The sequence below is a fragment of the Panthera pardus genome, unplaced genomic scaffold (genome assembly GCF_024362965.1).
Source record: "Panthera pardus isolate Hobbes unplaced genomic scaffold, ASM2436296v1 HiC_scaffold_3, whole genome shotgun sequence".
In the NCBI taxonomy this organism is placed as follows: Eukaryota; Metazoa; Chordata; class Mammalia; order Carnivora; family Felidae; genus Panthera; species Panthera pardus.
The window spans coordinates 17,932,831-17,960,171 of record NW_026526876.1 but is presented as its reverse complement, the minus strand read 5'-3'; the positions used below and the strand labels follow the sequence as shown (position 1 = coordinate 17,960,171).

The 27,341-nt window shown below is 54.8% G+C and overlaps 3 protein-coding genes across 9 annotated transcripts in view; 1 reads left to right on the top strand and 2 right to left on the bottom strand.

Annotated features, from left to right (window-relative positions):
- RNF157 (ring finger protein 157) overlaps positions 1 to 1,859 on the bottom strand; it is an 81,991-nt gene extending 80,132 nt beyond the window's left edge. For all 4 annotated transcript variants that reach the window (XM_053893343.1, XM_053893345.1, XM_053893344.1 and 1 more), the window contains exon 1: positions 1,516 to 1,859. In XM_053893343.1, coding sequence (XP_053749318.1) covers positions 1,516 to 1,603 — 88 coding nt within the window. In that variant the 5' untranslated portion in view covers positions 1,604 to 1,859. The remainder of the gene's footprint in view (positions 1 to 1,515) is intronic.
- A 15,606-nt stretch (positions 1,860 to 17,465) lies between these two features.
- On the top strand, positions 17,466 to 23,144 carry UBALD2 (UBA like domain containing 2). Of its 2 annotated transcripts, none has more exons than XM_053893225.1 (3): positions 17,466 to 17,859; positions 18,104 to 18,166; positions 22,006 to 23,144. In XM_053893225.1, the coding sequence occupies exons 1-3, from the start codon at positions 17,740 to 17,742 to the stop codon at positions 22,324 to 22,326; spliced, it is 504 nt and encodes a 167-aa protein (XP_053749200.1). In that variant the 5' UTR covers positions 17,466 to 17,739; the 3' UTR covers positions 22,327 to 23,144. The 2 variants fall into 2 exon arrangements, with proteins under 2 accessions (XP_053749200.1, XP_053749201.1); XM_053893226.1 differs by having other exon boundaries at positions 17,467 to 17,859; positions 22,009 to 23,144.
- Positions 23,145 to 25,760: 2,616 nt separating this feature from the next.
- The window catches only part of QRICH2 (glutamine rich 2), a 35,717-nt gene continuing 34,136 nt past the window's right edge, over positions 25,761 to 27,341 (bottom strand). For all 3 annotated transcript variants that reach the window (XM_053893219.1, XM_053893221.1, XM_053893220.1), the window contains one exon: positions 25,761 to 25,981. In XM_053893219.1, coding sequence (XP_053749194.1) covers positions 25,791 to 25,981 — 191 coding nt within the window. In that variant the 3' untranslated portion in view covers positions 25,761 to 25,790. The remainder of the gene's footprint in view (positions 25,982 to 27,341) is intronic.

Sequence of the window (27,341 nt, the reverse complement as noted above, 5' to 3'; positions counted from 1 at the left end):
GCCTCTCTCTCTAAATAAATAAATAGACTTAATAAACAAACAAATCTTTTTAAAAAGTTTTAGTTTGGTCCATTTTCCTTTTATGGTCATCACCCAAGACTCATACTTGTATTAATATCCTTTGGGGAACCGCCTTCTAGAGATTTACCCATGCTAATTCCCACACGTGAAGGGAGGGTGAATCCTCTTCTGAGACTGCAAACTCTACTGAAAACTCCAAGCTCAGCAAAACATGTTCCATACTCTGATCAATAAAAGCTAAGTGATTTCGGGGGGGGGGGAACCCCCACAAATACTTGTGCATATTTCTGTCCATTAAAAAGCAAAGTGCACGCTTCTATGGGCATTTTTTCATACAGTCCTAATTAGCTAGAGTTTTCTTAAAACACTAGAGATCCCGCAGCTTTGTCTTAGACTGTTCTAAAACGGCTCTTAATCATATTCAGCAAGGATTCATGCTTTGGCACAGCAGCAGCAAGAAACAGGGCTGGCAGACATTCTGCAGGGCGCAGGTTCATCGTCTGGTCCCTGCTTCCACCTGGCACACACTGGACACACTGCTGAGAAACCAGCTCATCTCATTAGCATGTCTTTACCCTGAGGCTCCCATCCTGACACCTCTCCAAGATCGCCCAAAGCCTCATTAGGTCCCAGGCCAAACAGAAGACGGTAGCCATCCGTCCCCCAGAAGCCTTGGGAAAAAGCAATGAAAAATCACGAGCAAAGAGGTCATGCAGCAAGCAGTTCAGAACTGGCCGCTGCTCAATCCACTCGGGATCCTCTCCCCCTCCCTGGCAAAACCCTCCTCCACCTCCAACGCTTAGGGCACAGCCCAGGGGCTGCAGACATCGCTCTTTTCAACGATTCTGACCACACACATAGTAACTTCGAGACATTCTAAATGCCTGTGCCCTGTCCCCTAGCTCTCCCCATTCCAAAAGCCAGGCCTGCCGCTACTCTGGCAAAGCGACAACCCGGGTGACTCTGATACTCAGATGCCCAAACGTTTCTGTGAAACACTTCTTTCTGCTTCTGACAGCTTCCTGAAAAGCGCCAGCCTGCAAACGCATTCTGGGCCTCCATCCTCCCGCAGGCAATGGAAGCTTTCCGCGCCCCCCCCCCCCCCCCGCCACTCCACCCCTCCCGGAGAAACCTACTTCAAACCTTGCGTCCGCGCCTCCCTCTCCAGAGGCCTGGATGCGCGGCCCCCGGCCCTCGGCCCCGGTTTCGGACGCCAGGCCCGCCTCACCTAGCCCTCAGCAACCCCCCCCCCGCGGAAAGGGCGCACCGGGCGCCAAGAAGGGCCCCGCAGGACACCCCGCCCCTCCGGAGCCGCAGTCCCCGCCGCTCGCGTCTCTGTCACCGGGCAGACGGCCTGCAGGCCGCTCGCGTCCTCGGGCGGCGGGCCGGCCGGCCACCGCGGCTACCCCGCCAACGGCCCCGCCGCACCGGCCCGCAGACCTCCCCACCCCCCCGGCCCCGGGGCGCGCCCAGCCCGCGCCCGCCGGCGCTCACCGGACTTGGGCGGGTAGCGGTACACGGAATTGGACGGGATGTCCACCTCCTCCACGCCCGCGTGCTGCCGGCTCGTCAGGGCCCCCATGGCGCTGCGCCCGCGCCGCCCTCTCGCCTCACCGCGGCCGCTCGCCCCGCGCGCGGTGCGGGGGTCGGCTGTCCGCCGCAGCCGGCTCCGCCTCGGCGCTGCGGCTCTGGCGGCGGGGAGCCCCCGGCGCGCCGCGCACCATCCTCCGCCGGGCCCCGCGGCGGCGCCTCTGCCGACGGGGGGGGTCTGCGCGCTGGGCCGGGGGCGCAGCCGCCGCCGCCGCCGCCGCCGCCGCCGCCGCCTCGGGCCGCGTGATGTCAGCGGCAGCTGGAGCAGGGGGCCCGAGGCGGCCGCGGCCAATGGCGGGGCGGGGCGGGACGGGGCGGGGCGGGGCGGCGGCGGCGCGCCAGCCAATGGGCGGGGGGATGCGGCGCGAGCGGCTGCCATCCGGGCGCGGGGAGACGGCCGGGGGCTCGCGGCCGCGGGCTGGGGCTGTGGGCTGCGGCTCCGGCTCCTCCGACCGCCCGGCCCGGAGCCTGCTCGCCGTCGACCCAGACACCTGAAGGCGGCGCGAGGCCGCCGGGCGGTGGAAAGGCTGCTCCAGCCCCGCCCCGACACGAGCGAGCCGGCGGCCAGAAGCCCGCAGAGGGGCGTCCCCAGCCGCAGCGGTCCGAGCGCGCTCCAAGCAGAGGACGGCGTGGCATCGGCGTCTCTCTCGCCGCCCCCCACGCTCACCGCGCCTCTGCTCGAAAGTGCCCTGCTGATCCCATCTCCCAGGGGCCGGGGAGATTACTCAAGACTGGTGACCCGCTATGAGGGTATCGCCATGCCTCTCACGTAGCTCCTTTAGGAGCGCCCAACTCTGTACATGCTCCCTGTGGGTCCCTGAGGCGGCTCCTGCAGCTTCGAAGTTCGGAGAGCATCAACCCACGTTAAGATCAAGACATCCAAGCTCTGATTGCACCTTTTGGGGGCCTTTGAGGACTGCGTGCGCGAAGAGTCAACGCAGGGGAAGGCGAATGGGGCCAGGCAGAGCAAGGGGCCTCTCGATGAAAACACTTAAGACAGTGAGAAGCTGGGCAGAAGGCGTCATTCTAAAAGCTTAATTATAGACATTTGTATTTTAAACCTTTTATTTTATTTGTGGGTCGGGTGTTTTGTTATGTTTTTCTGAAAAGGTGGGCTGATCAGCAGAAATTTCAACTGCCAAAATATGACTTCAACAACTTTTCACGATGTTTAAAGTACCGTGTGGAGTGTCCAGTTCCCTTGACTAGGTTTGCAAAGGCTTTTTATAGCCTTTCCTGGTTATGTTTTGCGTTGTTCATTGCCCTCTTTTGGTGCTTAAAGGCACCTAGGACAAGTTGCCTTGGTTTTCTCCAAGGTCCCCAGGATGGCAGGAACATGTCTCTGTTATTTATGTTGACTGATGCTATGAGGAGGGCTTGAGCTACAGGGCAAGTCCCTGGCCCAGACATGTTGGTGGGCAGCCTTCTCCCAAGCTCCAGGGCTCCCTGGCAGAGTCCAGAGCCTTCCCTCCAGCCCCTGGCCCCAACCACTAGTAGGCTCGCAGACATATCTCTGGGAGGGAACTGGCGTCCTCCTCGATACTCCATTCCCCACATACAGGTCCTACCTTATAGTAATAATAAGGTAAAATACGAGTCATGAAGAATCTACAACAACCTCAAAATAGAAGGCCTTCAGCACATCGCAGAGTAGAATTTAGCCTTATAATCTTGGGCTCCATTCAGAAACTTTTGTTCTTCCTGCTCTCAGCATTTTGTAAAGGGGGTACTGTCCTTTTTATGAGTTTCTCTGCATCTAAGGGTTTCAGTCAGAGCCGGGGGGGGGGGGGGGGAATGTGTCTCAATAGGGCAGCTAAGGGGCACCCGGATAGTTCAATCATTAAGCATCTGACTCTTGGTTTTGGCTCAGGTCACAATCTTGAGATTCGTGAGTTCAATCCCCATGTTGGGGTCTGCACCAGCAGCACAGAGCATGGTTGGGATCCTATCTCTCCTCTCTCTGCCCCTCCCCTGCTTGTTCTCTCTCTCTCTCTCGCTCTCAAAATAAATAAACTTTAAAAAAAAAAAAAAAAGGGGGCAGCTCAGTTCTGTTGCTTGCAAGGATCTGTTCTGGTCCCACCTCAGCCTGCGCCGAGTCTGGGAAACCGGTTCATTCCTCATCTTGGATAACACTCTACAAGCCTGTAACCTGCTTCCTGCTCCCATGAATAGTCAGGAATCCAATGCTTGGAAGAGTGAAGAAAAACAGGGCATAGCACAAGAACATTAGCAGACATTAACCGAACACTTTCTATGTGCCATGCCCTATTTTAAGTGTTTTTACATATTAAAACATTCATCCCGCCACGGCAACCCTACGAAGTACGTGCTATTAACCCTTTGGTTTTACAATTGAAGAAACAGAAGCAGAGGAAAAGCACTGACTTTTGGTTGGACAAATCAAGACCCTAGCCAGTTATGTAACTTTGGACTAGGCTCTAATCAAGTCTGTTTCCTCGTCTGTAGAATAGCCCGGCCTTCATTGGTTATAAAAGAACCAATGAGTGAATCAAGAGGCAGTTAAAAAGAAACCGTAGAGGTGGTGCCTGGGTGGTTCAGTCGGTGAGGCATCTGACCCTTAATTTTGGCTGGGGCCATGCTCTCACGGTTTGTAAGTTCGAGCCCCATGTTGGGCTCTCTGCTGACAGTGTGGAACCTCCTTGGGATTCTTTCTTTTCTTCTCTCTCTGCCCTTCCCCCCACCTCAAAAATAAATACACAAACTTTAAAACTAAACAACAACAAAAAAGAGAAGCAATAAGAAAAAAGTAAACATAAATAAATAATTAAAAAGCATCAATAAGGGTGCCTAGCTGGCTCAGTTGGTAAAGCATATTAACTCTTGATCTCAGGGTCATGAGTTCAGGCCCCACGTTGGGTGTGGAACCTACTAAAAAAAAAAAATGTTTTTTAATTAATTGCTCTTTTCACAAAAGGGGTAAAGGAGCCTCAGATCAGCCTTTCATCAATTCAGATCAGTTTGTACCACCAAATTTAGGGTTTTCTGAATGTCTGGGGTTTTAGGAGTTGCAGATAAAAAAAAAAAATAGTGGAGATCGGGGCGCCTGGGTAGCTCAGTTGGTTAAGTGTCTGACTCTTGGCTCAGGTCAAGATCTCACAGTTCATGAGTTCCAGCCCCAAGTCAGGCTCTGTGCTGGCAGCCCAGAGCCGGCTTGGGATTCTCTCTCTCCCTCTCTCTCTCTCTCTGCTCCTGCCCTACTCGCACTGTCTCTGTCTCTCTCAAAATAAATAAATAAACTTAAAAAAAGAGAGAGAGACTTTCTGTGAATTAATTGGGTTAAAGTCCCACTTTCTACAACATAATCACATAATGTTAAGGTTTGGGGAAAAGAGAACTTCAGCCAGTGCCCAGGGCAAAGGAGAGAAAGCTATGCAACCAAGCCTTGGAGCAGCCACCTCTGGGGGGGCCAGTCCTGCATTCCTCTCTGGTCCTTCCTTGGCGCCACTTGGCTCCCTCGCCAGAGATCTGGGCCAGGGAAAGGGCCCGAGGGAGAAGACGGCACAGACAAGAGGAAAAATCCAGAAGTGATTGCCATCAAGAGAGCCATAAAAATGCTTTTAACTTGAATAAACGGTCTGGTGAGGGGTGGCAGAGCAGTGAGTGGGGAAATTACATGCAAATACCATGCATCCTTTGTGTAAATAGCCTCACAGCATCCTCTCTATTTGCATGCTACAGATGCAGCCCTTGGGAAAATCCCCGCAGAGAACCCAGCATTTAAGGGTCTCAGGGGTTTCCTCTAAGCATCCACTCAAGGCTGGGAGGTAAAAGCCACATGTTTTATCACGTCCCACCCCTTCTCAACCTTGGGTCTAAGGGACAAAGGAGAAGCAGGGAGAGGAAGCACAGGGATGAGTAATTTCGAGGTCAGCCGGTCCCTTAGAGCTTTCAATTTTGTTCATTTGGGCTGTCCTGATTTCAGCTCAGATGCTCATTTTCCACCTTTGTAACACATCCACTCATTTGAACGATTCTCACAGATTCCTGTAACGGGAAGGAGAGAGAGCCTGCCAGTGAGAAGCTGACAGATGCTGGTCTGTTTGTAGCACAGCATTCCCATGATAGCAGGGGAAAGGGGCGGGGGGGGGGGGGGGGGATGCCTCCTGGGAGCCAGAGGAGCTAAGACAGGCCCCTTATTGGCTGTTGGCTTGGCCTTTCCGCCCCTGGTAGGGCGATAGGAAGAATAGCCCTCTGGCTGTTCTGAGCGAGTGCAAGGTCTCTCCAAAAATGGGGCCCAAGCAGCAATACATGGCCCCTGATCCCTCTCTAAGTCCATGGGCCATGGTTTCAGTGGGTTAAAGCTAAAGCAACCAGAAGAAAATTTCACACGCTACCCCAGATCAGCCAACTAGGCTGACACTGACAGAGGGGTCCGATCCTAAACGCCTTGGGACCCTGCAGATGGTTCCTTCGGCAACCTTAAGGCTCTCCGTTGAGGAAAAGAACCTTGTCCGTTAGGAAATCAGCGATCAGGCTTTCATATTTTGCTTCTTGCCAAATGTGAATTCCTCATTGTTAATTTCCTCCTCAGCTGCCAGCCGCCGCTCACAAAGGAAAGCTGTTCAAATGGCCCCAAACTTCGGTTGGGGTTCGTAGCTTCTTAATCTACTTTTCCATTCCAGACTGTAACCGAAGACGAGGCTTGCACTGCCCAGTGTGGCTGAGCCCAGGATGGGGAGAATAATGTGTTAGGGTGCATGACCCTTATGTGGCGCTCACACTCACTGGCATGCGGGCGCTTCTGCTGCCTCTCCCTAGTTTTAGCCCTGCTGCCTGGGCATCTGGCATTTGCAGAAATGAGGCACCTGGGACATGAATCCCATTCAAGAAATTAGGAGAGTCCATTCTACTGCACTTTATTATTTTTTTTTTTAACGTTCATTTTATTTTTGAGACAGGGAGAGACAGCATGAACGGGGGAGGGTCAGAAAGAGAGGGAAACACAGAATCCGAAGCAGGCTCCAGGCTCTGAGCTGTGAGCACAGAGCCTGACGCGGGGCTCGAACTCACGGACCGCAAGATCCTGACCTGAGCCGAAGTCGGCCGCTTAACCCACTGAGCCACCCAGACGCCCCTATTGCACTTTATTTTAGTTTACTTCCTGACTGTTCTACCAAATACCAGACCCTATGTAAGCTGTGTCAGTACAGTCACTTCTGCCTTCATTTGTCTGGCCCTGCTTTTGTATTTGAGCTCAACCCCACCTGAGGCTGCACGTTCTACACGATGAAGTCAGGGTAAAAAGAATGCATCTCTAACATTTCAGCCCGGTATCCACTCAACTGCCTCTTCTGCCCTTCTCAGATAAACACACCTACACCCGGCAGGCAAAAAGCCCAGCATCTGTCACCTGCGACACAGAGAAGCCGGAACGTGAAAGAGGCAGGGAGGCAACAGCCCTCAGACCTCCCTTTAACAAATGTTCCCCTGTGGTTACTTAGACAAATCAAAGGAGGAAAGTAAGAACAAAGGCTCTTCCTTCTCCTAGGGCTTCTTGACAATGTGTGTCCTGGCTGAAGCATCAGATCTGGAAGAAGTCTAAAGGTCATCTAGTCCAGCCCCCTCCCCTGACAGATGAGGCAGGTGCAGCCTGGAAAGGGAAAGGGGGACTGGCCCAAGGCCACACAAGTGGCAGCACGGCTCGGAACTCGGGGATCCCAGGCTCTATGCGCTGGGCCTGGCAAAGGGAAACCCAGACTGCTGGTTTGGTTTCTATTTATTACAGGATAGACTGTCTTCTAGAGCCAGTATACGAGGACAAATCAACTCAAGGAAAAAGCTCAGACACCCAACGCAAACACAGTACCAGTATGGACGCGGATGTGATGTGCATTTGCCTGGAAGCTATCCATAACCATGCTCAAGTTGGAATAAGAAAGCCACGGAGACTCTCTCGCCCGGAGTCTCCCCACACTCCCCCTCTACTCCTTGGAAACTGGAACGGAGGTCAGATCTGTCACCTAACTCCTCGCAGGCAAAGGAAGCAAAGCTCAGATGAGAAAAGGGAGGGAGGGAGAGCAGCCACCGAAGGGATCAGATTCTTATCAAGCGGGTTAAAAGTGTCCTGTCCCACTGATGTTGTGTCTCTGCTAAAGCCTGAGCTAAAGTCCAACACAGGCCAGGGATTCGATGACTTCATTTACAATGACACAGTCATTCCTGAGCTAATTGCTTATTTATTTAAGTGATAACTACCGTCCTCATTAGGGCACTTCAAAGACTGTGTTGAGCTGAAGAGTAATCAACAGAGATCCTACCTACTGTTGTGGTTCTCACAGTTACTGTTGAAAGCCCTAGACCTTTTTTATGTACCATGAGATGCATATTTATTATACCTCTTGGTTGTATATACTGTTGTCTTTTATATTGCAAGATGAAATCTGCGCATGAAAAGAGGTCTGGCAACTGCATTAGCTTCCTCTCTGGTCTTCCTGCCTCTTGATCCTGCCCCTAAAAATCACTCTCAGGGGGCGCCTGGGTGGCTCAGCCGGTTAAAAGCATCTGACTTCGGCTCAGGGTCACGATCTGACGATTCGTGAATTTGAGCCCCGCATCAGGCTCTGCATTGACAGTGTGGAGCCTGGAACCTGTTTCAGATTCTGTGTGTGTGTGTCTCTCTCTGCCCTTCCCCGCTTGCGTGTGTGAGCTCTCTCGCTCTCTCTCAAAAACAAATAAATAAATAAACTTTAAAAAATAAAAATAAAAATAAATTGGGGTTCCCCGGGTGGCTCAGTCAGTTAAACATCGGACTTCGGCTCGGGTCACGATCTCACCATTCCTGGGTTCAAGTCCCGCATAGGGCTCTGTGCTGACAGCTCAGAGCCTGGAGCCTGCTTTGGATTCTGTGTCTCCCTCTCTCTCTCTGTCTCTCTGTCCCTCCCCTGCTCATGATCTGTCTCTCTCTCTCTGTCTCAAAAATAAATACACATTTAAAAACATCGGGGGGGGGGGGGAGGGCGCCTGGGTGGCTCAGTCAGTTAAGTGTCCAACCTCAGCTCAGGTCATGATCTCACGGTTCATGTGTTCGAGTCCCGCATCCGGCTCTGTGCTGACAGCTCAGAGCCTGGAGCCAGCTTCATATTCTGTGTCTCCCTCTCTTTCTGCCCCTCCCTGACTCTCACTTTGTCTTTCTCTGTCTCTCAAAAAAACGAATAAGTGTTAAAAAAAAATTTTTTTTAATTAAGTTAGCATTCTAAAAATGGTGGGGGTGGGGCGTGCCTTGGTGGCTCAGTTGGTTGAACATGAGACTCTTGATTTCAGATCGGGTCATGATTTCACAGCTCGTGGACGGAGCCCCGAGTCAGGCTCCTCACTGAGCTTAGAGCCTGCTTGGGATTCTCGCTCTCCCTCTTTCCATTCCCAGCTTGAGTGTGTGTACTCGATCTCTCTCTCTCTCTCTCAATCTCTCTCTCTCAAAAAAAAAAAAAAGTTAGCATTTATTGAGAACATGCTCTATGCCAGGAACTGTGCTAGGGCTTTTTTTCTTTCCAAGATTTTATTTAAATTCAAGTTAGTTAACATATCATGTAGTACTGGTTTCAGGAGCAGAATTTAGTGATTCATCACTTACATATAACACCCAGTGCTCATCACAAGTGCCCTGCTTAAGCCCATCCCCCTGCCCACTCCCCTCCAGCAACCATCATCAGTTTGTCCTCTATGGTTAAGAGTCTCTTTATGGTTTTTGTCCCTCTCTGTTTTTGTTGTGGAGTGGTTGCATTTTAAAGGTATTTTTTTATGTCAGAAGTCAGGATTTCAGAGCCAGGAGGTGCATTCCAGACCCTGCCTTCAGAATGCACGTGGTAAAACAGGTTGGCATCCCCCTTGGCTGAAGGCAGAGCCCAGGGGTTGGATCCCCTGAGATACCATCTTCCCGTGCCCATTGGAACTCCAAACGCCAGGGACACATCTCCCCCATCACGCTGCTGAATGGCCAGAGAAAAAGCCAGGTTTTTTCCTCCTCAACATGCAGCAGCCTGAGTCCCTACACCAGCGATTGCCACCCTAAATAGCCCTCTAGCTCCTACAATCTGGATCAGCCCTCTGTGGACAGGCAGGGGGAGGGTGTATCCGTGCGTCTCTAATGTTAACTTTTCACTTATGTGTCATTTGCTAACTGGAGAAAAAGCTCATTGGGTTGGGGCCTGCTCTCTAGAGCTGATTGTTCAGGAGTTTTGCCAGCCAGTTGTTAAACTGTCAGTAGCTTGAAATTGGCCGTAATGAGACTATTTAAACCACAGAAACCATCAAATGCTGTGTATCAGGGCTTCGCCCACTCCCTGCGCCCGTTTACCGCCCACTCCTGGTCTTAGGTTTCTTCGAATTCACCCCCTCTACATACACACAAGGACTGGACACATTGTTTCCCATATATAAGTACTCATTACATACATAGTTATTGAAATACATATGAAGAATAATCTTTTTTTTTTCAAGAAAAAAAATTTTTTTTTACTTGTAAGGAATCTCTGCACCTAATGTGGGGCTCGAACTCACAACCCTGAGATCAAGAGTTGCAGGCTCTACGGGTGGAGCCAGCCAAGAGCCCTAAAGAATAACCATTTTTTTTTTTTAATTTTTTTTTTCAACGTTTTTTATTGATTTTTGGGACAGAGAGAGACAGAGCATGAACGGGGGAGGGGCAGAGAGAGAGGGAGACACAGAATCGGAAACAGGCTCCAGGCTCCGAGCCATCAGCCCAGAGCCTGACGCGGGGCTCGAACTCACGGACCACGAGATCGTGACCTGGCTGAAGTCGGACGCTTAACCGACTGCGCCACCCAGGCGCCCCTAACCATTTTTTTTTTAATGTTTATTTTTTAATTTATTTTGTGAGAGAGAGTGATAGAAAGCGAGCAGGGAGGGGCAGAGAAAGAGGGAGACAGAGAATCCCAAGCAGGCTCCGTGCTGTCAGTGCAGAGCCCAATGTGGGGCTTGAACTCATGAACCTGACCTAAAATCCAGAGTCGGCACCACCCAGGCGCCCCAGAATAATCATTTTTGAGCAATCACTCCATCTAAGCATTTCTCGAATAGATTATTTCATTTAATCTTTAAACCAAAACTAAGAGATAATGCTCCCATATCCCAGATGGGGAAACTGAGGCTCCCTCAACTGCGGGTAGGGAGCAAGAACTTGCCTGAGGCTCATCTGAGCCCAAAGTCCCCAGTCTTCCCCACAGATTGCCTGTCCTACCAGCTTCCATGGGTACCCTGGTCCAGGGCCAGGCCTGCTGGTCACCAAGCCAGCAGAGTGGCTCTCTCTGCAGTGCCACCAGTAATAAGAGACGATGCATGGGGACTTCCCTCCAGCCCCACCTTGCCTCTCTCCATATTTAACCTGCCTTCTTTATCCTACCTACTTCCTTCTACATCATCGCCTTATCTGAATTAGGACGCTTTGTATTTTTTAGGACCATTTTTCAACAAGCTTGATGCTCCAAACCCCCTTTAGAAATCCTTTTTGGCCTTCAACTTCTCTCCAAGAGCTCCGGCGGACGAATAACCTCCTATAAACTCTGTGGACCCTGTGCTTTGTAACCGTCTCCAGGCCTGGACAGACGCCCTGTCTTCTTAAGGAATCCCTTCCGATGGCTGGGCTCCATACACAATGCGGTCAGTGGGGCAGCTCTGGTCTGGAGGCTCCTGAAGTGCAAGGACATGGCATTTTCCCTGACTGCTCTCAGGCCCCAGGGGCATGCTAGTCATGGATGCTGCTGCTGCTGAGGAACATTCTGGTGGTTTCCCAATTCTGTTGTGTACAACCCAGTGCTCTCGTTCTCAGCAAATACTTCCTTCCTCTTTATGCAGAAGACTGTCCTGTGTTTATTTACAGCACCCATGCTTGGTCCAAAAAAATGATCTGTGTGGCCTGGGCTTTTGGGGTCAGGAAATAGCACGAGTGTATCCTTTGCCCCAAGGTGCCCTGTGTTCCTGAAGAAGGGCACCTATCATTGCTAAATTTGCAAAAAAAAAAAAAAAAAAAAAAGATCAGGGTATTTATTTCAATCAAATGCTTCTCTTCCAGGCCTTGCTAGCTTTTTTTTTTTTTCCATGTACCCTGACTTCCTGTGTTCCTGAAAATTTCTGAAACCTCAAGCCACATCTCATCAGAAATTCCAGACCTCTTCAACATTGCCCTCCGCTCTGCTGAGTCCTCTGCAATTTAAAATCCCTCTGCAGCTCTGGGATTTAGAGATAAACAGGTAAAAATAGGCTCATCCTCACTGCCCAACAGTCTGGTGCCTGTGGAAGAAGAGCCCGATGGTGGTTGTTTAGACTAATGCTCATCAGTACTCCAGGCTCCCCTACTTCTTGCTTCCCCCTGAGTTAGGAGAGGCCGTGTGATTCTTCTGGACAAGGAACCATGAACAGAGGTGTGTTACTTTCAGGCTAAAGCAAGGCATTGCCAAGGCTTGACTCTCCAGCACTCTGGCTGCCTGCCTGCGGAAGGTTCCACGTAGCACCAAGGACAGATCGGAAACCTTTTAGGCTTTGTGATCCATCCCGCAACCGTTCGGCTCTGCTGTAGGATAAAAGCAGTCACAGATAACACAGAAACAAATAATGGGTAGCCGTGTTCCAATAAAACTTTATTTGAAAAAACGGGCAGCCGCCCAAGGGCTGGAGTTTACAAACTGGGAGCTACAACATGTGGAAACTCCCACAGTCTGGATCATCATGTCCCTGCCCAGAGGGCAGTTCTTGAGAGTTACCAAACTTGTATTGGTGAGAAGCAGAATTTTAGGATTGCAGCGACCTCGACATAGCTCAGCCTAACCTGATTAACTTCAGGAGTCTCTGCAGCACCTTGAGAAAGCATGTGCCATTTGGGGGGAATAAAGGAAAGGATACTAGCCACCCTCCTCCCCCACTGCCCACGCTAACATTTGCCCATCCAAGCTTAGCGTCACCCCTACCCCACTGTCTCCCAACAGATGCCCCGAACAGTCCTCGCTATAAACTCGCTTTCAAAGTAACTTCTGTGCTATGGTTAGCACTGTTTCCTGTTCTGAAAAATACCTTTCGTTCTCCTTTCTACCTACCCCACTCCTTCCCAGCTTCGCTTCTTCCTCCTCAAAGGAGCCTCCCTATCTCCTTACCAGCTGTGATGCTAGTTTGCATCAGAGCTGCTGTCTGGGGTCATGGAAAAGAGGACAAGAGAGCCAACCCCATCTGCCAGCGACCCATATTGGTAAGGAGGGTCCACCGAGCTCACCCAGCAGAGTTAATAGAGGGAGAGACTGAGCACCCGAAAGGGGCGAGCCACTTCTGCAAAGGAAGCAATCCAATCAGTCGCACCCACAGCGCATTGTCTGGAGATGCCTACATACAGGATTAAATGACAAAGAAAAGCAAGGGAATGATTAATGCAAATTTGAGGCTTAGGAGTCTTTCTGGGAAAGAAAGAAAGGTATGCATTTGGAGAAGCTCTTGGGAACGTTTTCAAAGGTGCTAGGCTTGGACATCTTAAGTTCTACGTTGGGTGTGTGGGTGATCGATATTCTTCGAACTGTGCATAGATTATGCACAAGCTCTTGGTGTATGATATATTTCTCAGAAGTCAATCAATCAATCAAAGGGTGGGTCAGGGGTCGGTTGAGCTTCTGACTTTGGCTCGGGTCAGGATCCCATGCTTTGTCAGTTCGAGCCCCGCGTCGGGCTCTGTGCTGACAGCTCAGAGCCTGGAGCCTGCTTCAGATTCTGTCTCTCTCTCTCTCTCTCTCTCTCCCCTCCTCCCCTACTTGTGCTGTCTCTCAAAAATAAATAAATATCTAAAAAAAATTTTTTTTAAAAAGGAAAGTTGTCTCTCTGCCCTGCCTTTCTCTCCCCCTAGGCAAAGACCTAGCTTCTGGTGTCCCTTCGAAAAGTTGCCAGAGCCTCACCTACCGTGAGACATACCTGGCAAGCAGGGGCAGGGCCTCCTTATCGCTGGGCTGGCATAGGACAGAGAGTACAGGCCATCAGGGCTGCTTTTGGGAAATGCCATTAACTATGTTGGGAGTGGTACGGCCTTTGTCCCTTGTGGGACATGTGACATTTGGTGAAAAGGTAATCTGGTATAAACCAGCAAGAACGCATCACCCTGGGAATGGCCTTGACCTACTGGCTACTTCCAGCAATGCAGACAAGCTTTTCGATCTGATCCTTTTAGTACCACTAAGGGAGAAGCTAAAGTGGATTCCAGGGGGGTAGGCAGGGCTAGAAAGTAGCATGTGATATTTAAGAGCACCAGGTATGGGTGCAAACACAGGTACCTGAGTTCAGAGCTCAGTTCCACTCTGAGCTAGCTGAGTGACCTAGAGCAAGTCACTTAACCTCTCTGATCCTGCTTTTCTCACTTGCTAATTGGGGGTGTGCAGGGTTTCCCACCTCACTGGGTTGTTGTGTTAGATCAAGTAATTCAAACAAAGGAGTCAGCACAGAGCTGGGTTCATAGTACCTTCTCCACAAACACAAATCTCAGTTATCACAGAGAACTGGGATTTGCCTGGAGTAGAGGAAGCACTCCTGTACTAGTCCCCATCCTCTTTAAGGAGACAGACCAGAAAAAACTTCACGCTTCAAAGTGGCAAAGTCAACCGAACCTTCCATATAGTAGAAATAGTGTACATTTCCACCGAAAAGGAGTAGCACGAAATAGGTTGTGTTAAGCAAACAAAAGCTAGCAATAAATAGCATGGGAAGTCCGAGACGGGGGAAGGGAGCCATCCCACACCTGTCAGTACCTGAGCCCCACTTGCTGAGCCCGCCCTTCCCCTCCTCCGCCAGCTGATGCCCCCTTTTCCCCATCGGGGGTCCACTCAGTGGAACTCCCAATGTCCTTGACAGCCCTCGTGTTTCGGAAAGGGCAACCACTCCGGCACGAAGGCGGGCCGTGTGCTGTAACGGGTTACCGCGAGGTTCTGGAACTAGTCTGGAGCCAATGCCTCGCCCCACTGCTTACTACTGTGACCTTGGGGAGGCTCCTCCCCTCCCAGGTGCCTTACCTGCCCAGCTGGTGCTAGGGGACTCCGGATTGTGTGGCTTGAAATGAGTCCGCTGATGTCGAACTCTTAGAAAGGTGCCTGGCCCACAAGAAGTGCCGGGTAGGCGGCAGTGGTTTGCTGCGGTCCAGCTGTTGCTGTCCTGTCTCAGCACCCAGTCTCAGCACTCGCCGGCTTACATTCACAATTTCCTCGTGAGCCGCCCGAGGAAATACTGGCTAGGTCTGTCTCTCTTCCAGGTGCCGCACCACGGCTCGTTCTGGAGTTCAGACCATTGATGGGACCAAGAGCTTGTTCCTTCGGAGGCTCCTACTGTTTTGTTATTAATGGGCATGTTTTTATGGCTCTGTTTTACCTGCTGCACATGGTCCTCTCAGATTAAAATAATGATACCTTCAGTTAATAATACCTTGCACTTGGAGAGTCGCTTTTATCCCGGCAGCTCAAAGCCCTCTACAAACATGACCTCATTCATTCTCCCTGCGCTCCCAGGACAGGGACACTCCTATGTTAGCCAGCCTGGGAAGAAGACGCCCTACCCCCCTGCTCATCTCCAACCAGAGTCTCAGAAGCCAAAGTATTGACAGAGCATTTCCACCTCTCACGGCCACAAGTCAGAGGCAGAACTCGGTGGCTCTCCCTCTCTCTGCCCTGAGTGGCCTTACGCACACACAAGCGGAGCCCCTCTGGCTTGGGGGGGCGGGGGGGTGGGCCTTGTCCTCTATGCCTTTCTCAGGTGCCCACAGCTGTGATCAGGGTACCTGTCAATGGTAAACCTTGAAGAAACCTTCAGAATTAACTGCCTCGAGAGCCGGCGTGGGGGTGGGGGCAGGGGAAGGCTTGGCAACCTTGGCGTTTTCAGGATTCTCGTCTTTCTGGAGAATTTCTTCATTAAGACCTAAGGGCTCCTGCAGGCTGAGATGCCTCTGCCCGGGGGAAATCCTACCACTCACGGTCCTGACACGTTTGCCGCCTGTATGTACTTGTGAAAACTAGAGCCCCACAATGACAGTACTTCCTTGTTCTGAGGCTGCTTGTGGCCTGAGCTCCCTGGCAATACAAGCTGCTGGCTGCTCACTTTTGTTTTCACCTTGCAATTACTGGAAGGGAAGGGCTGCGAGCGAGCTGTGCTCGACTCTCCAGCCACGCTGGGTCTCAGCCCATGTGCGCTTAATTATGGCGAAAGAAGCAAAGCGCTGACTCCTTCCCCTTCAAAATAAACAAACAAGCAAGTAAACAAACAAAAAGACGGAACGGGATAAGCTCACTGTAACACCCGAGGCTGGGGCCGTTTTACATCAGGACATAAACACTGGGTGTAATTTCTTTCTTATTTTTATTTTTTTATATGGTCAGGTTTTCTTAGCTAGAGACTTAAATCCGGTTTAGGCAAAGTCAAAATAGACCCGTGGCTTGCTTTCTTCCAGCCTCCTATTCTGCAGACTCTTAACTGATTTAAAAAAAAAAAAATTTTTTTTTAACGTAATATTTTATTTTTGAGAGAGAGAGATACAGATACAGCATGAGTGGGGGAGGGGCGGAGAGAAAGGGAGACAGAATTTGAAGCAGGCTCCAGGCTCTGAGCTGTGAGCTGTCAGCGCAGAGCCTGATGCGGAGGCTGGAACCCACGAACCGGGAGATCCTGACATGAGCTGAAGTCGGACGCCTAACTGAGCCACCCAGGTGCCCCAACCCTGAACTAATTTAAACATAGCGTGTAATTGGTATTTCAGATCCAAAACTTACCAAGTTTTTCAGAAACTGAAATTCTAACAGTGAATCCCTAGTAATATTTACCTTCCTTCCTAACTTCTCTGTCCCTTCCTTAATCCACTTAAACTCCTAGTTCTTTCCCCACCCCACAATACCCAAACAAAGCCTTGAAGGTCAATCCTTTTTTTTTTTTTTTTAAGATATTATTTTTAAGTTATCTCTACACCCAACCTGGGGCTTGAACTCACAACCCCGAAATCAAGAGTGGCTCGCTCTTCCTACTGAGCCAACCACGTGCCCCTAAAAGCCAAATTTTTATCCAGAAGATGATAGCTCAGCACATATAAACAAATCTGGTTTTTAAATGGCTAGGGTTGAGAGCCAGTAGCCATATAGGAACACTGTATTCAAAAAGATGGTAGGAATTTAGCTTCAGCTAGGCCAATTGATTTAAGGAAAAAAAAAATTCGCAGCTTGGGCTATTAGTGACTGAGAAAGTCTCATTTTTCCCCCCTTGCAATTATACTTAGTGTATGTTAACATCGGTTTATATCTTTAGAGAGCAAAAGTTTTTGGTCTAAAAACTAGGAAAAGTTTGTTTGGCCTTTGGGGAGGGTAATGATCGAAAGGCAGAAAGCAGGTAGCTTATATTTCAATAAAAGGCTAAAAAAAAGGAGAGCTGTTCGAAAGTTTTAAAAAAATAAACAACTTTGAGACTTGAGCAGCTGCAAAGCCTCTGTTTTCTATTTTGATCATTCTGTTTCTCGAGATGACCACATCTTTCAGAGGAAATGAGTCAAAGCCACTCTGTCTTGCTTTTCCAGCTGAGCATGTACAGTTTCAATGAAGTAATGAATGAACTTGGCCGCACCACCCCCAAGCCTACAACAGCAAACACAGGGCCCTCGGCCAATCAGCAGACACTCAAGGTTTTCAAGTTGAGTTCAAACAGGCCCACGGGAGGCCAATCAACGAGCGCGGCTCCGCCCCAAACTCCCGGCCGCGGCCAACCAGGAGCCCGGAAGAGCCAAAACACAGCGGCCGACCAATGCCGGGCGGCTCCACGGCGCCGAGCTCCGCCAATGGGCGCGGCCGGGCGAAAAGAGAAACAGTGCGGGCCGCAGGCCGCAGGATTCGAATCGAACGTCCGCACCGGAGCCGGGCGCAGGCCGAGCGGCGCGGGCCAATCAGCGGCGGCGGCTCGCGGCCCCCGAACGTTGGGACAGCGGCCCCGCCCCGCGCCGTTGTTTGTGGTGTCGGCGGCCGCGGGAGCCGGGCCGGGACAGTCGCCGGGCGGGCGGCGGGCGGCTAGGGGTCCGGAGGCCGCGGGCGGGCGGGCGGCGAGCGCGAGCCGAGAGCGGCCGGCCTCCCGCGGCCGCCGAGCCGGAGTCGCGCGGCGGCCGGAGCCATGTCGGTGAACATGGACGAGCTGCGGCACCAGGTCATGATCAACCAGTTCGTGCTGGCCGCGGGGTGCGCGGCCGACCAGGCGAAGCAGCTGCTGCAGGCGGCCCACTGGCAGTTCGAGGTGCGCGCGGGTCGAGGCCCGGGGCGCGCGGCGCCGGGGAGGGGGGCGCTCTATTTGTGTCGCCCCGTCAGGCGATCCGCGGCCGGGAGGTGTCGCGTGGGGCGCGGGCCCGGGGCCGGGGGCGGCGCGGAGGGGCCCTGCCCGCGGGGCCGACGGGTCGGCCGGGGGCCGATGGTGGGGGGTGGGGATGGCTTCCCGCCCCCGTCCCCGTTAACCGCCGCCCTGCCGCTGTGTTTGTCCGCAGACCGCCCTGAGCACGTTTTTCCAAGAAACCAACATTCCCAACGGCCACCACCACCACCAGATGGTAAGCGGGGCCGGGTGCCGGCGGGCGGGCGCGGCGCGGGCGCGCACCCCGGCCCGCAGCTCGCCCGGAGCCGAGGGCGCGGGCCGGGGGCCGCTGTCAGCCGCGGGCGGTGACAGCCATGTTGCCGGGGAGCGCCGCGCCGCGATGTAAACAAAGAGCCAAAATGTCTTCCAGGAAAGAGCGGCTCCCGGGGCCGGCTGGCTCGCCCAACTTCGTGGGCCGGCCTCCCAGGCGACTGTACCTCGACCTCGGGCCTGGGCCGGGAGCGCTCCGCGGGGCCGGGGGCCGGGATGGCCGGGGGATGGGGAGGGGGCTCGGATGGGATGGTAACGGGTCGTCTGGGAAAACTGGGAGCCCGGGTGAAGGACCCTGAGGGGGGCTGGGAGCTGGGGCGTCTGTGTTTGCGGAGAGCTCCCCCCGCCCCGCACCCCAGCCAAACAACCCAGCCCTGCAGGGAACAGGAAAGGGATAAATCCACCCAGGCTCGGGTAGCGCTAGGCTCTACCCGGAGAGGTATGTTCACTCTTTCCTGTTGTTGGAAAAGGGACTTGCCCTGAGCGTGGAGGACATACGGATTTAGACCAGATAAGGACAAGAATTTGCATTTAACCCCAGTACGTAAAGACACATAAAAGTACAGGAAACAGAAGCGGTTGGGGTCCGGGTTTGCTTTCTTTTCCAAGCCGGCCCCCCGGGGCCTGAGGCTTTGCCCTCCTGGCCGGCGGGGGTGTCCTGCTTTCCAGGGGCGCAGGACGAAGCTTTCACTTTAGAGGCTTGAATGCCTTTCCCTCCCCACCCCTAGTTACCTATTAGCTCTGTTGGGGGGGGGGCGGGCGGGGAGGGACCGGGCTCCGCAGTAGGGATTGTAAAACATTATTCCCCAGGAGATCTGTTGTGGCTTTTGGAGTACATTTTTGGCATTTTAACACTTGGTGTCCTTGCCCACGGCTCCCTTCTCAGCTGCTCCCTTTCCTGGAGAAGCTGCACGTGGTTCTGTGTTGTGTCTTATCCTTGGGGCCCTGTTTTCATCTAGGTGAAAGGACAAGTGGAAGGGTCTGTCTTGACCTTTTAACCAGCTTCTCAGCTTGGAATGGTTTATGCTGTATATAAATCGAAGGACAAAAAACGTCTTGGAATATGAGGGGAGAATTGTGCCGGCTGCAGGGCTGTGGCAGCTAAGGCCAGGTTCCTTGTATAAACCGTGAGGGGTCCTCTCCAGGAGACCTTGCCCTGCGTGTGACCATGGGAAAGCTCTGGCTTCCACCTTGCACTAGAACCTGGGAGCCCCCTGCCTCTCATCTCTCACAAGAGCCTTGGGGTTTGCTCCACCAACTGTAGCCATTCCAGAAAGCCCAGGGGCTTCCAGAACAAGCATTTTGTGGTGCAGTGAACAGGGAGAGCTGGGACTAGCGGCCCTTTTAGGTCCTGTAGTTCCTTCTCTGCAAATCCCAAGGGATTATAATCTCTCTCTCTCTCTCTCTCTCTCTCTCTCTCTCTCTCTCTCTCTCTCTCTCCCCCCCTCTCCCTCTCCCTCTCCATCTCTATACCCCACGTGAGGCTGGAACTCACAGCCCCGAGATCAGGAGTCCCAGGCTCTTTCAACTGAGCCAGCCAGGCGCCCAGGGATTATAATCTCTTAAAAGCTTCCCTCAAGGCAGGCGGCAGATTTTGTAACAGACTTTATAATCTCGGGTATCCATCAGCCCGCCATGTATTGAGTACTTAATCAGCACAGTGGAGAATGCCATTCCTGCCCTCAAGGAGTCTAATTTTAGAGAGAATCCAAGGAAAAAACTTAACAACAAAGAGAACAGTAGTGGCATAATACCAGAAGTGACCCAGGGCACAGGTAGCTGATAAATGATTGTCCTGTAAATTACTGTACAGTCACACAGCTATAGGCATCTTCCCAGACCAGGGTGGGGGTGTGGGTGGGGGGCTTTGGGCAGCTCTAAGAGTGAGGCACTGCATCGCAAGCAGGGTGCAGTGGACACTGGGTGTGCTTGAGGGCTGGAAGCTTCGTCCACAGTTGTTAGAAGCAAGGAGCTGCAGGGGCTTCCGGAGCATGGGGTCCAAACCCCTGCGTTTACCAAAGTAGAGAGAGAGAACCTCAGAAAGGTGAAGGAACTTGCAGGAGCTCACCCAGCCAGGTGGGCACGGGATGCACCCGGTCCCCGCGAGCCAGACCATTCTCTGCAGCGGGGTGGGTCGTGGAGGCCAAGCTTCGCTGGCTTGGTCAACTGGGGAAGTCACGATGCTGTGATGCAATTGGCCTCTACCCCCACCCCCCCATTCATTGTTTCCTGCTGCCGAGAAGTCAGCCCTGGGGTGGGGGGCGGGGAACAGAAGGGAGGAGGGAAGCGGTCGTTCTGGGTGGGGCCGGGCCTGCTGGGGCCCTTGCGGCCGCCCCTGAGGAAGACAATGGTTGGTGCTCCCTAGCTGCTGGTAGGGAGCTGGCCCAGTTAATAGGACTGCTTCTCCCTCCTCATTTCTGCCTGGGATTTAAAAGCAGAGCTGTGAAAGCGCCCTCTGCGAGGTGAAGAACCCTAGAGTCTTGTCTCCCCCGCCCCCCCAGCCCCGTGCCTGGGGGAGGGGCTGGTGTTGCTAAAATTAGGAGAAATTCAAAGAAGTACTCTCCTGGCCTCCCCGGAAAGGGAGAAGCTGCTGGTGAGGTCAGAACAGGCTTTGTGTAAGGCCTTGCTCTCTGCTGCCCCGGGCCGCGTGCCCATGTGGGACACTTCTAGGTGGCACCCTCAGCCCCACCACGGTGCACTACCCCTCCCCCCATAGGCGGGGAGAGTCCGCCACGCTACCCCAGCCCTTGGCCCTTCCTGGCGGGGGTCCCTGATCAGAAAGGGTGGCGGATACTGGAGAGTTCGGGGGGGTTTCCCTCCCAGGGTCGTGGCAGAAGACAGCAGGTTTTGCGGTGTTTGTAAAGGTGCCCCCAGGAGGCGGGCTGAGGGACAGAACAGGCTGAGACTTCTGGCAGCCTCTGGCTGCCACATCATGGGAGAGATGCTGGGGACACAGGAAACCCAAATCCCTCCCTGGTTTTTGTCCTCCGGGAGCCGAGGCATGAAGTTGTACTTAACTCTAAGTGCAGATGACTCAGGGTTGGGTAGAGATTAAGAGCTGGGTCCCGCAGATCTGGGACCCCACCCCTACCCCCACCCCCAGGAATTCGAGCCTGGGAATCCCATCTTCTCAGCTTGTAGTCTGCGCGGTGGATGTGCCTCGGTCACTTGACTTGAGCTCCAGGCCTCAGTTTCCCCATCTGTGCCCTGGCGTCGTGAGAAGTGGGATAACAAAGTGTCCAGGGCCTGCTGGCTGGTGCTGTTAATGCCGAACGAACCCAGACACTGAGAAAGGGTAGCTTCTGGGCATCGGAGGGAGACCCTGGGTCTGGCCGCCTTCCTTTGAGCAACAACCTCAGAACATCTGAGGGCGGATTATTGAGGGAGCCAGCTGGTTTCTTACCCAGGGTGAGGCGCTAAGCAATGGTGTCCCGGGCTGCTCTCTTGTCCTCACTTGAATCTGACACCCTAGCTTCTGGTTGGAATTAACCCTTTACTTCTGACGCTCCTCGGGATGTCGCTGCCTGGCATCATGAAACTCTCTTTGGTTTTGATGAAAATCGTTGGGGTTTGTGTGTAGTGACTGGCTCAGGGTGGAAAGGGTGCTTTTTCCTGTAGAAGCTCCTCGTGGACTGGAAAATGGGAATAATGGAGGGGCTGGCCTTGGGGGAGCGCCACCGGAAGGCTCCGGTCCAGGGGGCGTGGCTCCACGTTGGGGGCGGGGAGTGTGCCGGTAACCCTCCCCACACCTGTGTTCTCTTCCAGCAGATGTGCACCCCCAGCAACACACCTGCCACGCCGCCCAACTTTCCTGATGCACTGGCCATGTTCTCCAAGCTTCGTGCCTCGGAGGGCTTGCAGAGCGGCAACGGCCCCATGACGGCCGTGGCCTGCTCCCCCCCTGCAAACTTCAGCCCCTTCTGGGCCTCGTCCCCCCCTGGCCACCAGGCCTCTTGGATCCCACCCTCCTCGCCCACGGCCCACAGCTTCCACCACCTGCACCACCCACAGCCCACGTGGCCCCCCGGAGCACAGCAGGGGGGCTCCCAGCAGAAAGCCATGGCCGCCATGGATGGCCAGAGATGACACTGGATGCTGCCAGGCGCTGGGCTGGAGCTGGGGGGCAGCCCAGGGTCGCGGAGACACAGGAGGGCCAGGGTGGGGGGAGCTGGGGCGGGCGGGGGTTTCCTGAAGATCGCACTGGAAGATTTTATAAAAAGAATTGTTGTGGGGGGGGCGGGGCTAGTAAACTTCCTGAGCCACTTGGGTCCTTCAGGAGTTTCTCTTCAGGCAAGTTTTTTCTCTTTTTAATATATAACTATAATATATAAATATATAAATGTAACTAATGTATGAGAATGGAGCTGGCTGGTCGGGGTCAGCAGGGAAGGGCCGGAGCGTCCTCCCCTTTGGGCCGGCACCCCTCCCTCCACCCCTGGTGCCGGGGCAGGTGCTTGGGGGCCAGGTATCTTGCTAGCTGCCTCCCCTCAGAGGTCATGCCTTCTGGAATCAGAAGAGGACCCCCGTGGAGCCACTCCAAGGAGTTCCGCGGCGGCAGGGGCTCCCAGAAGTGCCCGGCGGCCGGAGGGGTGGAGGTCTCCTCGCCATGAGGCGCTCTCCCCACCCCGGCTTCCTCAGCGGCCCCGCAGCTCCCGGGGTCCCCCCCATCTCCAGCTGGATGTGCGGGGCTTGTGCGGAATTAAGGAGCCGGCTTGGGTCAAAGGCCCAGGCTCTGCCTAGCCGGGGGACCCGATTCTCCACGGCCACCCTGCCTCTCCCGCTGTGCGTCCCGTCCGAGTGGGTGACAGAGTGGAGAGCTTGCCTTTGGATTTAGTTCCCAAATCGATCATCTCACCAGGGTGAAATTTTAATTTAAAGACTTAAAAAGAGACTTTTCTAACTTTTCTGGTTTGCGGTGCCTTTATTTGCCTTGGTAGGAAAAAAAAGCGCTCTCCTGGGGAAGAGGGGCCGGGGCGCCCCGGCTGTGCTGTGGTTGGAGGGGAAGGGCTTCCTTGCTAGGTGGCTGGGCTGGATATTCTGAGGAGGGGTGTCCAGACCCCGGCGTTGAGAGGACAGGCTGGGTCCCGTTGAGTATGGAAGGGAGAAGGGGAGACGGGGCCTGACTTGGTGACCGTGACCCTCTCCCCTCTCCCCTTGGCCCTTGGCAGTGGGGAGTGGCTGGTGCTCAGCCCTGGAGCCTTTGTCTTGTCCGCGGTGAGGGGAGCTACCCCTCCACTTGGTGGCAGCCCTATCCTCTGCCCCTGCCCCCAGTCTGGACCCATCCCTAGTATTCTGTCCTCGGCCTTCTTCGGGGTAGCCTGTCCCTGAGTGCGTGTTGACTGGCCATACCCCAAAGGTCAGCCCAGGCTGTCAAGGATCCAGAGAGACGGGATGTGTCCCCACAGGAACTGACCTCCTTTTGTTAGGACCTTCCCCACAGCCTCCAGGCAGTAGAGTGGAGGCAGAGATTCCTGGCCCAGTGGGCCCCTTCCTCAGGTGACCCTGCCGTGCGGGTGGTCTGGGTGGCAGGAGCCTATTAGCTGGCTGGAGGAGTGGGTGGCTGGCCCCAGGGTCGGGGCTCCTCCGTGAGCCTCATGCTGGAGAGGAGGGATGCTACCTTGAGTCCCTTGTCCCCCAAGAGCTTGTTTTCTCCCTCTGAGCAGCCAGAGCCCGGGAGTGGGCCCCCGCTGTAGCTTGGGGACAGGAAGGTCTGGGAGTTCACGCCCAATGCCTGCTAAGCCAGCCCGCCCTGCTCCTGGGTCTTCCCGCACCTTCTCTCGCTGGGAACCCTGTAGCAGCTCCCCTCTGCTTGTGATGGTTTAGGGGCTGGGTCCGTCCTTTCGGTTTTGTTTCCTGGTTGGAAACCCCTGGGGCTCCTCCTGGCCTCCCCCCACCAGCCAGCCCACCTGTGCTTTCCCGGACTGCCAGGGGAAGTCCCTGCGGGGCACGTGGGTGGCCTCGGGACCACAGCCCGGGTGAGGGTGGGCGGCCGGCCCAGGTGCGGGGAGGAGGGTGGGCCTCCATTCCCTGTCCTTTCGTGGGCGCGGGGGAGGCCTGGGTGCGGCGGGCCGGCTGTCCTGCTGCTGCCGCCCTTCCCTGCCAAGCTGGTGAGTTTGGATTCTAGGCCAGGGACACGGAGCCAGCAACCTTCTGACATTTCTCAGGGTGCGAAATGGGAGCCCGAGCAGGAGCAGAGGGGCTGGCCCTCCCCTGCCTCCTGCTCCAGGAGAAAAGGGCACCGGCTGTGAATCCGGGACCCCACACCCCGGGCCCCGGGGTTCAAGCTGCTCCCCTCCTCTCGTCCGGAGCATTAGGTCATGCACTGCATGATGCGTGAAGGTGAAAGCATCTCAGGAGATGGGGACAGGAGGGGGACGTCCCCTCCCGCGGGGAGCCAACCCCACCCTCCGCTTGCCCACATGGAACTGGGGAGAAACCCTTTTTTGGGCAGTTTCCTGCCACACTTTCCTTTACGGTGTGATTTGTCACCCCATCTTCTCACACCGTAAAGCAGGCCTCCGGTGTCAGACATCCCTTTCCCATGTCGGGGAGATGGGGACTGCGGCGGGGAGGGGGGGGCCGTGAGAACAGACCTGAAGATGGTTAAAACTGCTCTCAGGACTTCAGAGGCCTTAGTGTGAGGGCGGCCCCCTGCCCGGGGTTGGGGGCGGGGGGTGCTCCTCCCTTGCGATTGCTGTACCTGCTGAGCTCAGCCCTGCCCTTGCCCCTCTGTCCCCTCAGACCTGCCGGGACCTTTAGCACAAAGGACTCGGGATAGCGGTGAGAGCTCTCTTGTCTGTTTGGGGCTGGTGGAGCCGAGCAAGCTGGAGCAGGGCAAGGGCTAGGCCTCGAGGCCACCTGGCAAATGGCCGTCACCAGGCTAACCCCCTCCTGACACACTTCTCCGTCTCCCTGGGGAGGGAGGAGGGGAACAGGGAACCGGCCTAGGCCAGCCAGGCAGCACCGCCCCCCCACCCCCGCCCCCCGCCTCGTCTAAGCCCCTGCTTGCCTCTGCAGCAGCCACCCAAGGATACACTGCACAGGACAGCAAGCAGGAACCTTCCCGGGCGCACTGGTCCCCCCTGGGACGCCGTGCCAGGAGCTGGGCACTGCCAGAGCCATCCGTGGGGGAGCGGCTGCCGGCTGCCACCCTCACCTCTGCTTCAAGGTACAGACACTGGGAGCCCCAACCTCTCCACAAAGCCCCCGTGGGCCCAGACGGGAAGGCCGCAGCCTCCAGGCCCAGCTGAGGTCCAGAGTGAGCTGGGGTCTGGCCTCTGCTGCCCCTGCCGACCCCTGGTGCAATGCTCAGCCCTCCTGAAGCCCTTGGAGGGCAGCTTCATCTGTTGGGTGAGGGGGTCGCGGTCTAATTCCCAGGCTACAGGTCATTCCTGGTTCTCCAAGAGAAGCCCCCCGCCCCCGGACCTGGGGGCAGTCTGGAGGTGCCTGGCCTGCAGGGGCCCCTCCCTTTCCACCCCATCTTCCTGAGCTCAGACCAGAGAAGCCTCGCTGCCCCAAGCTTCTTCCTAAACATTTATTTGTAGCTTTGCTCAGTGAGCAGTGGTGGACCTCGGCCCCCGGGTGGGCTCCTCGAGACCCTCCCCCGGCGGGACATCCAGGTGCGCGTCCACATCCGCAGGCCGGTTTCCCATCTCGCTGGGGCTGGGCGGGTGGGCCACATTCGGCTGGGAGAGGAGCCCCTCGGAGGAGACGGGTCTGTCTTTGCGCTGATGGGAAGGAGCTGGGAGACACGGGCGGCTCTGTCTCACTGCCCACACCCGCTGCAGCCCGCCACGGCCCTCCCCAGCTCGCCCAGAGCCCGGGGACGTCAGGAGCCGCCCCACTAGCCAGGCAAGTGGGGGCATAACGCCAGAGAGGGGGCCCGTCGGGCTGGGGTGCTCAGCGCAAGCCCTCATTGGAGCTCCCGAGCAAAGCTCCTTTATAATCTCCATGAGTTAAAAATAATCAGGCTCTCCGTCAGTGGCCAAGAGCCTGCCTCTTAAGTAATGTTTCCTCTATTAATACAGGGACTATTTAGGCAATATTCACATAAATAGGTGCAGGAGTTTCTCCTAAGACTGCCCTGCCCCCCTCTCCTGCTCCCGTAGCATTTGAGGTGCCCTCACGGTGGACAGTGGGATGCCAGGGAGAAGGAAGCAGAGTTCCCCCACAAAAACCGTTTTGGAAGCCAGGGTCACAGACCTGCACCCTCCGTCCGCTACTGAGTCCTCTACCCCACCCTGCTACCCTCTGTTACCAGCGCAGGTTCTGGAGGCAGCCAACTTAGGCTGGAATTCCTAAGAATTTAGTTCTGCTGCTTCCTCCCTGTGTGACCTTGGGCAAGTACCTGAACCTCTCTGTGCCTGTTTTCTCAGCTCTAAGTGAGGCTAACGACTAGAACTCGTTCCTACATGTAAAGCTCCTCACAGTGGCCCAGCTGGTGAGGAGCCCTCACATTCAGATCCCCTTTCTTGGGGGCCGTGACACTAAGGGCACCAATCCAGCAGCGCCCCTTTATGGACAGATGAGGAAACAGGTCTGGAGAGGGGGGAGGCTTGCTCAGAGTCACTTGAAAGTGATCTGGCCTCGAGGCTCCAGGCCAGTGTCCTTCTCTGGCCCCCACATGTGGCTGGGCCCTGGGGGCCCCTGAGCGCCGCCCCCCCCCCAGACTTTCAGGCGGGATTTAGCCCCTCAGGGGAGAACAGGGACTCTAAGGACCTTTCAGGCCTGGGAGTGAGGAGAAGCTCCTCCCCAGACAGGGTCAGAAGGAGGGATTCTCGGTGGGGAGAACCGCCCATGCCCACCAGCTGCCGCGCAGAGCTAAGCACTAGCTCCAGGAGCGTGAACACACAGGAGTGCGGTGGGGGGAGTGGGGTAGGGGTGGGGATGAGGGCTTGGGGGGTGTGGCTTGGGCCTGGACCCAGAGCCTTGGGCTATAGCCCTGCCCCTATTTCCGGTTCAGCGAGATGGGGAGAGTAACGGCATCTACCCCACAGACCTGGCGTGTGTGGAGAACTCAGTAAAGACGGATTTTCTCTCTCCTCCCTCCCATCCCGTCTCTCAGCTTCCAGGCGCTTCCTCTCTCCAGGGAATTAAGGGCA

Excerpts from the sequence above, each read along its gene's own strand:
- UBALD2 (XM_053893225.1), top strand. The coding sequence starts at position 17,740 with ATGTCGGTGAACATGGACGAGCTGCGGCACCAGGTCATGATCAACCAG. Across the intron at positions 17,860-18,103 it reads CGGCCCACTGGCAGTTCGAG|ACCGCCCTGAGCACGTTTTT; the intron begins GTGCGCGCGGGT and ends GTTTGTCCGCAG. Across the intron at positions 18,167-22,005 it reads GCCACCACCACCACCAGATG|CAGATGTGCACCCCCAGCAA; the intron begins GTAAGCGGGGCC and ends GTTCTCTTCCAG.